This window comes from Lithobates pipiens, unplaced genomic scaffold (assembly GCF_037356315.1).
Source record: "Lithobates pipiens isolate NorthernLeopardFrog02 unplaced genomic scaffold, aLitPip1_a1.2 Scaffold_19, whole genome shotgun sequence".
Taxonomy (NCBI): Eukaryota; Metazoa; Chordata; class Amphibia; order Anura; family Ranidae; genus Lithobates; species Lithobates pipiens.
In genome coordinates this window covers 371,507,360-371,519,297 of record NW_027507764.1, presented here as the reverse complement: position 1 = coordinate 371,519,297, position 11,938 = coordinate 371,507,360, and the positions used below count along the sequence as shown (strand labels likewise).

Sequence of the window (11,938 nt, the reverse complement as noted above, 5' to 3'; positions counted from 1 at the left end):
CTATAAGGCCTTGGCTACAACCCCACGAAACCATCCTAGTTGCATGTTACACCAATGTGACTAGCCTTCACATCAAGCAGTAGCAAAAGTCTGCTTTTGCACATCTTTACCTCAGTATGTATGTGAGGAAAGACCCTCAATCACAAGGTTTGGCATTTAAAATCCACCAAGAAACATGCCCCCCTACTCTCCAGAGCAGCCCCTGAACCTTTTCTTCAGAGGAAACCTTGAAATAGTTCTGCAGTCTGAGGGGAACCCCCTGCTAAAAATTTGAAAATCTACAACCCGTTACATTGGTGTGATGGTCTATGGAAAGAATGGCCCTTACACCATGTCATTGGGAAGAATTACATCCTTAGATTGATTTTTAACTATGCGACAGTGAGCACTTACCCGAGTGGCAGAAATGCCCAATGCTAAGGGAACCCTGGTTGAGAATCACTGCTCTAGAGAAAATACTTGGAAAGTTGTACAAGCCCCGTTTGCTTCCTGGTTTTAAGCCTTCACTAGACCCTCTAGGATCCTGGACCAAGGTGCCATTGCCCCAGCTGCCAGGTCAGCAATATCCCCTTTAGATTGTAAAGTTAGCACTATATAAAGTGTGTATAGTGATCTAATATTTGAGGGACTGTTGGTGTATTAATGTCTCCACCCATAGCCAGAGAGCTAGTAAAGTGGTTCTAAAGGCCTTTTGCCTTCAGTGTGCAATACTTTGCCAAGTTAAATCTTGATCTAGAAGAGCAGGTCTCTGGCTGAGATTCAACAGGAGTAATCTCCCACTGCTGTCAGAAGGGTTGAACTGTGCTTTGTCTTGACAGTTGCCTGGAAGCAAGCACACATGCCCCATAGCAGGCTTGAGGGAGGGGGGGTCCCAGGGCACCAGCAGGGAACCCGAGAGGGGGATTGCAGCTGCACTGCAAAACTACTGTACAGCGCAAGTTTAACGGGTAACCACTTACCTGTTCCAAGCACTACAGCAGCCAACTCCCAAGCATGACAATTTCCAAGTCAATACCTGTTCACCTTGACACTGGTTCAAACCAACCTGCCCTAAAGGGGCTCTCACATTGACAGCCCAGATGGCTGAGGCATAGTTTTACCACCCCCCTAGAAGCCCACCTGTCAAGTAGACACATAATCAGGCAGTCCACATGCTGTGTCCTCAATGTGCCAAGCTGGCCATGATTGCCAAGTTAGTCAGGGACCAGCTGAGTCTAGATCTATGGCATTTGTGAACACAGACAAAACAGGCATGTTGGAAATTTCAGCCAGCAGCTAATACACTTAGCCATGTATTCAGACATCAGAGGAGCCCCCCCTGCTGAAGGCAGATTTACAATAGCAAATCTAATGCCATTACAGTTGAGCCACCTCAAATTTGGAGACAGATCTGTAAACTTGCCGTAGTGTGCATCTGCAAATACCCATGTAGAGGTTCACAATTGATTTAGGACTTGAAATTACTTCTAGAAGTCTGATAAGAGCAACTCTAAACAGGTTTAAGATAGTTGCATGCCTGACAAGTGGTCTTTTAAACTGTTGATTCAAATCTTTTAACTGTATGGTGAATTTTTACAAAGTTAAACCCAGCATGTTCAAAATCCTATGCACCCTAGAGAGCGCTTTGTTTTACTTGCAGGTCATTTGTGTTGCTCCTACTGGGAGCGGTGTCTGATGAGAGGTCAAGCAGAAGATAGGGCACAGGAATGGTTATATAAAAGCTAGTTTCTGAACACAATGGCTCCTTGACTGCATGGCATCTTATTGAAAAGTCCAACAATGGCAAAGACATTTAGGCAATTCAATTTTTACAGGCACAAAAAATAAGTTTGCTCCAACTGAAGTTTATTTGGCAAAATATATGTACAATTACCTTTCATCAAGGCCATTTAATAAAAATAAAAAACTATTTACAAGCAAGATAAAAATACATAGTATTTGCATTAAAACAAGTGGCCAACTGAAAAGCACCCATTTGGATTTTGAATCTTACACTGCATTTAAAAAACTCCATAGTTGGAGGAGTTTGCAGTAGTTTGTCCTAGCTACAGGTAGGAAACTAGTGGCAGTTTCAAGTTTAATGGGACAGACAGCCCAGGCAGTGGCCACTTAAAGTCCTTTCAGATTTAAATTAAAGGTCATCATCTGATGAACTGTAGTACTCTTCATCATCTTCATATATTTCTTCCTCTTCAAGTCTTGCTTCCTCTTCATCTTCATGTCTTGCTTCCTCAAGGTCTAGATTTTTTAAATCTTCAAGGCTTTGTGGTGCACTGCCTGTAAGTCTCTGTAAGATAAAAAAGGTGGTTATAGCTACTGTTCTGACCTATTCAGGTCATTCATTTACAGTTAATGCCTTTTGCAGTACAGAAATGGGTCACCCATTGCTATAGGGAGTTTTGATGTTTCACATTGGGAGCTCACACAAGCTCATCTGTACAAGAGTTAAATTGAATGTACCAAACTGGTAATTTTACTTGATTGCTTAGCCAAGTCTAAAATAGCAAAACATACTGCAGCTACCATTTGTTAGAGTGGAGAGTGGCTTCCCCCCCCTAACAAACTGAGGACACTAGTAACTGCTGTCTTCACATCAGGTTTGGAAATATCTGTAAAGTACAATACTTCCATAAAACCCCCTACACCAACTGCATTAGGCAGCACTTGCATACAAGCTGCAAAATTTGTGACGTTTAAACTCACCTCAATCAGGTTAGCCATGTGCTGTACATGTCCTGCCAGTTCAAGGAGCTCATCATTTTCTTGTTTTAGCCGTGAGATCTCCCCATCTTTAAGATCAATTTCTTTGTGCAACTGTGAAAGGATACACCATTTAGTACTTAAACATTGCTTTGTACCAACAATACAATTCATTACACTGAATAAAAGGGAAAAGACAGGGGGAGAAAACAAACGACTGCATTAAGTTCTTAACATTTGCACACTTAAACGAGAAGGGAGAATGAGTCTTGTGCAATGAACACCCCCCCCCCATTCCATTGTTCAGCTGCTGGTCCATGCCTATATATCACAAAATCTGACCTGTTAGCTGCAAGCATTCAGTAATAGCCAAGGCAGATCTTGGAAAAGCCATGTCAACCCAAAACTAGGGATGAGTGCAATGTTGTGGCAAATTTGAAAGCTGCATAACTGTCAAAGTCTATGGGACATTAAAAACCAAAAGTGCCCATTCTAAAGGCTTATGTGCAATTTTCCAAAAGTGTTTGGGGACCCGAGTCCCGCCCCAAGGGACATGAAAAAGATTGCCATTTTCAGTGATTTTAATAATGCTCAACTTCAGCCCTGGAGGATTTGGCTGGCCAAAGACCAGAGCACTTTGTGATTCAGCACTGCATTGCTTTGACAGTTGTGCAGTCATGCAACATGGCTCTCAAACAAAATTGACATCCCCACCAAGCTTTTTGGTGTTATTTGATCACCTCTGGTTTATTTTCTGCGCTATAACCACTTCAGCCCCAGACCATTTTGCTGGCCAAAGACCAGACCACTTTCTGCAATTCAGCACTGCGTCGCTTTAATGGACAAATAGTCATGCGACATGGCTCCCAAGCAAAATTTACATCCTTTTCCCACAAAGCTCTTGGTGGCATTTGATCACCCCCTGCAGTTTATTTTTTGCGCTAACAGAGCAATTTTGGAAAAAAAAAAAAAAAAAAAAATAATAATTTTGCCCAAAAATATAATAATTTTCCCCTCAGGTTTAGGCTGATACGCATTTTACATTTTTGTTTTTACAAAAAAAAAAAAAAAAAAAGCAGTGATTGGTTTGTGCAAAAGTTGTGTTTACAAACTAGGGGATAGTTTTACGGCATTTTTATTAATTTTTTTTTACTAGTGATGGTGGCGATCAGCGATTTTTATTGTGACTGACATGGTGGACAGATGTTTGACACATTTTTGGGACCATTGTCATTTATACAGCAATCACTGCTATATAAATGCAGTGATTCCTGTGTAAATGACACTGGCAGTGAAGGGGTTAACCAGTGGGTGGCAGTGTAGGGGTTAAGTGTTCCTAGGGGTGTGTTCCTAACTGTGGGGGGCTGGGCTTTTAGTGAACACTGATCCAATCACATGGCGCAGAGATCAGTGTCACTAGTTGCTAGGCAGAATGGGGAAATGCTGTTTACAGTGGCATTTCTCTGTTAAGCTGCCCTGTGAGACGATCATGGGTATGCCTGCGGTGATAGAGTCCACAGGACCCGTGACCGGACGCATGGGGGTCCCTAACAGCAAGCGCGCCCGCAAATTTAAAGAAATGTACAGGTATGTCCATTTGCCTGCCTGTGCCATTCTGCCAATGTACATCAGCGTGCGCCGGTTGGGAACTGGATAGACAATTTTGAAAAATATAATAAAGTTACTTTTGCTATATCCCCAAAAGTATATAAAAAAAATCCCTCAGTTTAGGCCAATATGTATACTACATATTCTGGTAGAACACACCAAGCATTTGATTGGTTTGCTCAAGTTATAGCCTCCACAAAATCAGGGATAGTTTTATGGCATTTATTACTAGTAATGGCAGCAGTGATTTTTAACTGACATGGCAGACAGCGGATGCTTTTGGCGCCATTTTGGGACCACACATTTAGACAGTGATCAGTGTGATTAAAAATCCATCGATTACTGTAAATGTGATTGGCAATGAAGGGGTTAAGTGACCTAGGGAGTGATTCTAACTCTAGGGAGAGGCTGTGTGAGATCACTGATCGCACCCAATTACAGGGAGCTATGATCAGTCTCACTAGGCAGAACAGGGAGATGCTCGTTTACATTAGTAACTCACCATTCTTCCTGAGGCGATTGCGGGTATGCCTGTGGACAGAGTCCAACGGACCCGCTGTTGGTCTCATGGCGGGCACGTGTGCCTGCTTAGCCAAACCTTGTGAGATCACATACAAAGTGATTTTGTGGAGCCAACCTGCGGCTGGTCTGCAAGTGGTTAAAGTGAAATAATCCTTTAAAGTGGAAGTAAACTCCCCTATCGTTTTCATCCATGAAAGCTGCCATCTTTGCCTCTGTTTAATCTTCAGCTGCCATGGTGCTGCACATGTGATCTGTTATGACACCAGCCATTGGGTGGTTTGACCGTTTGGTTGAGAGCACAGCCAGTGTGCAGTTAGCATTCCTGGCATGCTATTTTTTTTTTTAACTGATTAAATCAATGGGTTTACGTCCACTTTAAATAGCATGCTGGGCAGTGTCTAACAGGGCTCAAAATTTCAAGCCCTGAGCTACTAGCCAGGCCAAGGGTTACTCGCCACCAGTTGGTCCACCCAACCCTGCCCCTAAACCAGCCCTCAAATTCTCATGAAAGGACATTTTTATAAATTGATTGCATAAAACAACTATACATGCCAGCCAGTACAGCAGGAAGGGAGCTGAGCTGCCAGCTGGATGATCAGAGCAGGGAACATCACAGCTTTCATTTCAATAGCTGTGTTCCCCTGCCGTCACATAAGCCCCTCCCCTTGTTCAGGGAACTTTGATACATTTACATTTTTCAGCTCATCAGCATGAGATTGATTTACATTGTGGGACTTGTTAATAGAAGACTTGTCCCAAAGCATCTGTCTTTACCATTTGAAACTTTGTGAAATGGTACTGGTACATGGGGAGACGGATATGGGGGTCCCTTGTTAAAAAGGGCTTCCAGATTCTGACAAGCCCCCTGCCTGCAGGCCCACTGCCACTGGGTAAAGATTGTGGGGCTGCTGTTGTCCCTCATTTACCTGTGAGGTGCCAGGTTGTGTACTCAGATAAGGGTCTGGTATGGATTTTGGGGACACCCAAAATTCTTAAAAAACTTTGTTAGGGGTTCCCCTTAATATTCATACCAGACCCAAAGGGCCTGGTAATGGACTGGGGAAACCCACGCTGTTTTTCCTCCAAAGAGTTTTATCAATATTTCTGAGACCCAACAATTCATTACAACTGCAAACAGTTTTAAATGACTTATCCTTTAGAAAGGACATTTTGCTGTGACTGTTCTAAACACTGGAAAACTGACACTTTAGTCATATAGACCCCTCCCCCTGGCATGATAAAGGAATATTTGTTTCACTTTAAGCATTAACACCACTCCTGAAACCATGGCCTTTAAAATGTTGCATTGATGCATGTCCCTGGGTCCCCAAACACTTGTGACAATAGCTTGCATACAAGCCTTTAAAATTAGGCTTTGATTTTTCAATGTTTGTGTCCAATAGACTTTAACGGTGTTCTGAAGTTTTTGCAAGTTCTGGTGCGAGTCAAATAAGGGGGGGTGGGGTGTTTGGTTCATCCTTACCCAAAACCAGAACAAGACTGAAGCTCCACGAGCAGGAGTCAATATCACAAAAGAAACTAATCTCACTGAATGTAAACCCATTACCTTTTCGTTTTCCTGCAAGGCTTCATAAAGTGCTTTTCTCCTTTCCTCTGCAAGCTCTTTCCAATACTGGATGGAGGGGGTTTCTAAAAAGGTGCAAAAAAAAAAAAAAGTTACAGCTGTTGTGCTCAGTTGACAAGTTAAATAAAATATGTTACAGGAGTCTACTGCAACAGTTCCATACAAGGCAACCAAGACTCACCTTTAACCATGAGCTCATAAGCCTCACTTGAACACTGTGCATTTTCCCTCTGCTCTGGGTCAATAGCAACTTCAACCTTTGCTTTTTTTAGTGTTCCTTGGTCATTCCACAGCTTTCTCTTGGTGGAGTTTTTGACAGGCTAGAGAAAAGATTGCGTCACAATGAATGCCACTTAAACACTAAAGGCTCCGATGCCCATATACATCCTATGATAGAAATTGCTACAGTATTATGTTTAACACATTAAGCTGGTGTAATATGACAATATTTTGTCACATTGCACTGGCTGATACAAATTTTATTGTTACAATGCTAGGTTAGAATAGCATTAGGTTCTCATGTCATTTACTTCAATACCAAGCCCTCTACCAAAAGATTTACCTAGGTACTTTTATAAAACCCCCAAGAACAAGGAAGATGGAAACTAGCCATTGAGAAGACTTTAATGCCGAACTTGATGCCAACCATTTACAGTCTTTATTCTGCAAGCATTAGAAGAGCTGGTAAGGTATATTTACTTTTTTTTAAACACAAGTTGCTTCCAGGTACCTGGTGCAAGACAAAAGGATTTTGCACATCCCAGGAATGTCCCATCTAGGGTAGGGGCCCTCAACCCAGGAAGACATTGACCCCCACTTGCCTGGGTTAGGGACAGATGAATTACAAGTACATTCTACATGAGAATCTGCCTTCTCAAGATGGCCATGGCTAGAATGTTATGGGGCTGTTTTCAAATTAAGGAGCTGGTTTTGAATGTTAAAAGTTTAGTTTGTGGAGCTCAGATAGTAAAGTTCTGCTTTAAAAAGCTCCAAGGCCATCCCCATCTGGGTAAAAACCTTACCCTTTGTGTTGTGCGCTTCAGGTGCACATAGTATAAAATCCTGCTTGCTGCATTTTTGACGCACATGTGCAACAGTTCAGTAACAGGCCTAAAATCCATGTAAAACACCACAAGTTACACTGCACAGATGTACGCCAAGTGCTTGCCTGCACCAGACTAGGCAAATATTCAGCTTTCAAAAGCTACAGTGCCAGTTTATTTCCATCAGATGAAGCCACCTACATGTCTACACCCCATAATGTTCACATACCTCTTTGACACGACCGACAAGTTGGCCAGTGGCAGAAGGCTGAATGACTTTAAGTGTCCTCCTTTGAGTAACCTCTGTTTTGTCCGTAAAGAAGTTCTAGTAAAAAAAGTTACATACCATTAGACTTCTATATTGTAATTTGCAAACACAGAATGATAACCCAAAGTTTCTCTAGCCTAGACAGCCCATTGTGCAACAGCTTTAATCAACACTTCTGGCAAAGTAAACTAGGGGATTAGAGTCATTATCCAATTGTATAATGTTATCTACAACACCACCTTGCTATAGCAAACAGAGCCAGATGACCACACAGGTAAGAAATATGTGCAGCACTAAAGCACCGTGAGAAAGTTACTGAAACAGACTGTACTACATGACACAAGCTAAACTTTCCCACGGTCTGTTTTTACTGCAGGTTATTATCGGCCTGTCAATCAATAGGAGCGTTAACTATGGGAACCTGCACTGTTAAACATTTCAACCTCTTTAAAGTTATGGATTATCGCATTCTCAAATTGCAACACTTGACACCACTGGGTCGTATGACAGGTAACTGTACAACAAGGTTATCTCATGGGAAAATCTTGTTAAAAGTGTAATAAGAATTCAGTTCAACTTCTTTACTTAACCCTTAGTTTACAAAGGCCCAATAGCCCTTTAGATTTTAGGTACACCTGAAAACTCTGAATTATAAATACTTTAGGACGCACACATTTAGTGACAAATGACTGTCAGTGGACAACCTTTTAGCACAAATTTAGTGGACAAGTATAGATTTAAGTCCTAAGGAAATCTGTTGCATCACAGAACCACTGTTAAAACCTTGTGGTTTAATGTTAATGACAGTCTGGTGCAGCCACTACAAGGCACAAAAGACATTTTCACAACCCAAAGTGGCATCTTATTTAAACCTTGTCAGTGTCTGCAAATTGAAAATCTTATATAGTCTACCATTTGCCTTTAAAAAGGCTCAATCTGACATCTAAACTGTTCTAAGCACAGACAATGTGCATTTCAAGTGCATCACAAAGGCAAGGCGATGCTCTGACATTTAGTCCCAATTAAGCCATCATGGCAGACTAATGAAACTGTTTATCCAGTTAGGCTGGCCATACAGCAATTGTACTCATTTTTAGATTTACCTTCATCTATGATGTGAAAGGGCTTATATACAAAATGAAGGTTGGAAATCATAATTAAAAAAATTATACACACACTAGCACATAAGTTATTTGCATCTGTAACATGAATGGTGGACTCACAAATGGCTGCTCACCTTGATAGACATTAAAGGCTTCTCTGCAGCAAGTTTCTGTTTCATACTTGGATTCATGTTGACAAGCCTGCAAACAAAAGGTAAAACCATGTCAATGCATGCCAGTCTTCAGTTGCCTACATTTGTTAAACGCAATGATTGTATGCCTTAGAGTACACTCTTAAAGTACATCTACCATATTTCTTCACAGGTAGGCATACAAAAGTTGCCATTTCTGACTTAAGGGCTCATGCAGAAAGGGGCGACTACTGACTAATGTAAAAAAGGTCCAGCACACTATCCATCTATATTTTAAGATGTAAAAGGCTTGCATTCAAATGCAACATGAGTAAAATCATACTAGTGGCTACAAGCTATTCTGGTCACTAGAATATACATAAAAAACTACACCAAACATGGGTTTTAGGAACGTTCATCCCTGAATGGCTTTCCAGACTAGATCTAAATGCCACAATGCATGAGGAATAAATGTATCCACACCTTAAAGGCAGACCTCCAGCTTCACTACCTGGTGAGTGACCAAGCCAGTGACTCAAGTCATCAATCTTGTATACATGACCTGCAATTTCTCAGCATGTACGGAGACAAAAATCTAAAGGAAAGCTCTGAAGTCCCTAAATGTCAAATCAGCAATGCTAACTGCAAAATGCACTTTGAACAGGCAGCATTGGCAGACATCAGTTAAAAATCCATACCCGGGTTGACACATTTTCCAGTTTTATTTTGGCACACCTGAAATCAGCACTGCATCAGTATGGATAGCACTGTCACCACTGAACAAAAACATTGCTATATCACAGCTAGATCAACACTGACTAACTCCATCTCTTTCAAAACACCCAAGAGTTCATTCACAAGGGGAGAAATTTTTATATATATATATATATATATATATATATATATATATATATATATATATATATATATATAGTTTTAGTCTAAACACTGCACTATAATCCATGAGCCAATACAGCTGCATCACCCAGTGAAAACGTAGAAACACTAAGATACTTTAGATCTTGGGTAGCACAGATCTGAAGATTTTACACTTGTGTGTAGTTCTTCCATCATTATTGCATCTTAACACATGCAAACGTGAGCTTCTTAGGCAGGACCTTATGCCAGCAAGAATCTGCATTAATGAAGATACACATAGGCCTGTGAATGGACCATAAAGCCTTCCCTTCCACCCCTTTGACACCCTCAACCAAACCAAACATGTAGGAATGTAGCAACTGATGTCAATTGAAAGGGGGTGGATGCACATAGGGGACCCTGTCCTAGTGGACCCCCTCCTGTATTAGGACAGTGATTGGTTAATACCAGAGGCCCTTTTGGTGACAGGAGAGGTACTCAGGCACAGCCACACGTAATGTTACAACACAGGACTCAATGATCATCTAAACTAAGCCATAAACTGCTAAAACATGACAGGGGGCCACATGATCAAACTATGGTGGACACCAGTCGGAAACATGCCAGTCATCGTCGCATGTTCCAACAGAAGGTGGAAATGAAGGCCTGTGTGTTATCAGTAACCTGCCAGTATTCGTCACAGGGGGACTCCATCCGGGAACAAGGAGCTGTGATACCAAACATCCACGTAGCCTTCACTGCCACATCGACACGCTCTGCCAGCAACACATCTGGTCTAAAAGCAGACTGACTAGTACCCCCTCCTCCAGAGCACAGGCCGAAGCCTGTACAGCCATACGCTCTATATAGCAAAGCGTCAGCTTTTGGCGGTCTCGGCCTCAAAGGCCTTTCTGGGTGCTACCTTCGCATTAATACGGCTCTGTAGCCTCATAGAACAGCGGCAGCTCCGTAACATTAATGCCGCCCAAGCCTCCTATGAATGACCCCTCCCCCTCTTCCATATAATCCGCACAGCCCCCTAAACTCACCGAAGGCCGACCACTTCACACAACGCCGACTTCCAAATACGTTCAATACACACTGAGTGTTCCCGCGCCCCGCCTCATTTATACAGAGCGCTCACCGTCATGTGACCCTACGTATCCGCCCCAATAACAGAGCGCCAATGAGTCACGTGTGCTGTCCTTCCCGCCTGTCCTGGAGAAGACTGCTGGGAAAGGATTTACTATACACAGGTGACGTCACGTGGCGCATTGGGCTGTGTATATTACCCGCCTAGTCTCAGCACTTCTTCTGACTAGGAGCCATGGGTCACTTTATACATTGCCGCCTCCGCGCTTGTAATTTTGGAGCATTCTGTGTGCGGTTTTCAGACTTATGTGTTTCTGGTTTAGGGCTCCTCTTTGTATATAAGGCTCTCTGAGGAGGGAGTGCGGCCTGGTGCACTCAGGCGGGAAAATAACCTGACAGAATTTGGAAGAAAAAAACCCTCTAATAATACAATATGTATGTGTGTATGCCATGTTAGTGTAAATGCATTCTATTGGCCAGAATATTCATATATTTTTTTTGTTGTGACCGTTGGAATACAGTTGTGCGTTTAGGCCAATTCATACACATTTAGGCATGTTCAATGTATCTTCTGCTCTTCAGCTCCTCTCCTGAATGCAACCTTTTTTTTGCCTATAAGGCCTCTTTTACACCTGTACAGCCTGAAAGTCGCACGACTTGAAGCAATAATTGTGTAATCTTGGGGTCTGTGGACCTCAAGTCGCATCAAATCAGACAAAAGTAGCATACCTCCCAACTTTCTGAGATGAGAACGAGGGACACCTGTTCACAGAAGTATGTAGGCATAAGACACACACCCTGCCACGCTCCCTTTTATACATAAAAAAAAAAGATTGATTAAACTCATTAGTGCTTTTTTTTTTACCACTACTATTCCTTAATATTTGCTTGTAAAATTTACGAATGCAGCAATTTAGAAATTGGATGAAAAGTTGGGCACTTTTAAGTCTAATTTCACTCCGGTTTTACCCCCGCTAGCGGCCGAAAGGGTTAAAACTACCTGCAAAGTGCCTCTGCAGCAGCTCTTT

At 42.1% G+C, this 11,938-nt stretch overlaps 1 protein-coding gene across 1 annotated transcript; it reads right to left on the bottom strand.

The window, feature by feature from the left end:
• Positions 1–1,824: 1,824 nt before the first annotated feature.
• GMNN (geminin DNA replication inhibitor) lies at positions 1,825–10,999 on the bottom strand. Its single transcript, XM_077492288.1, has 7 exons — positions 10,868–10,999; positions 8,964–9,030; positions 7,688–7,783; positions 6,597–6,735; positions 6,398–6,480; positions 2,704–2,814; positions 1,825–2,287 (listed from the first exon to the last, which is right to left on the bottom strand). The coding sequence occupies exons 2-7, from the start codon at positions 9,018–9,020 to the stop codon at positions 2,132–2,134; spliced, it is 642 nt and encodes a 213-aa protein (XP_077348414.1). The 5' UTR covers positions 9,021–9,030; positions 10,868–10,999; the 3' UTR covers positions 1,825–2,131.
• Positions 11,000–11,938: the final 939 nt, after the last annotated feature.

What these genes read in the sequence shown, in the direction of transcription:
- GMNN (XM_077492288.1), bottom strand. Translation starts at nt 9,020, where the DNA reads ATGAATCCAAGTATGAAACAGAAACTTGCTGCAGAGAAGCCTTTAATG. An exon ending in TTGTCGGTCGTGTCAAAGAG is followed by an intron (nt 6,736 to 7,687) that starts GTATGTGAACAT and finishes TCTTTTCTCTAG; the next exon opens with CCTGTCAAAAACTCCACCAA. An exon ending in CCTTGCAGGAAAACGAAAAG is followed by an intron (nt 2,815 to 6,397) that starts GTAATGGGTTTA and finishes ATCCTTTCACAG; the next exon opens with TTGCACAAAGAAATTGATCT.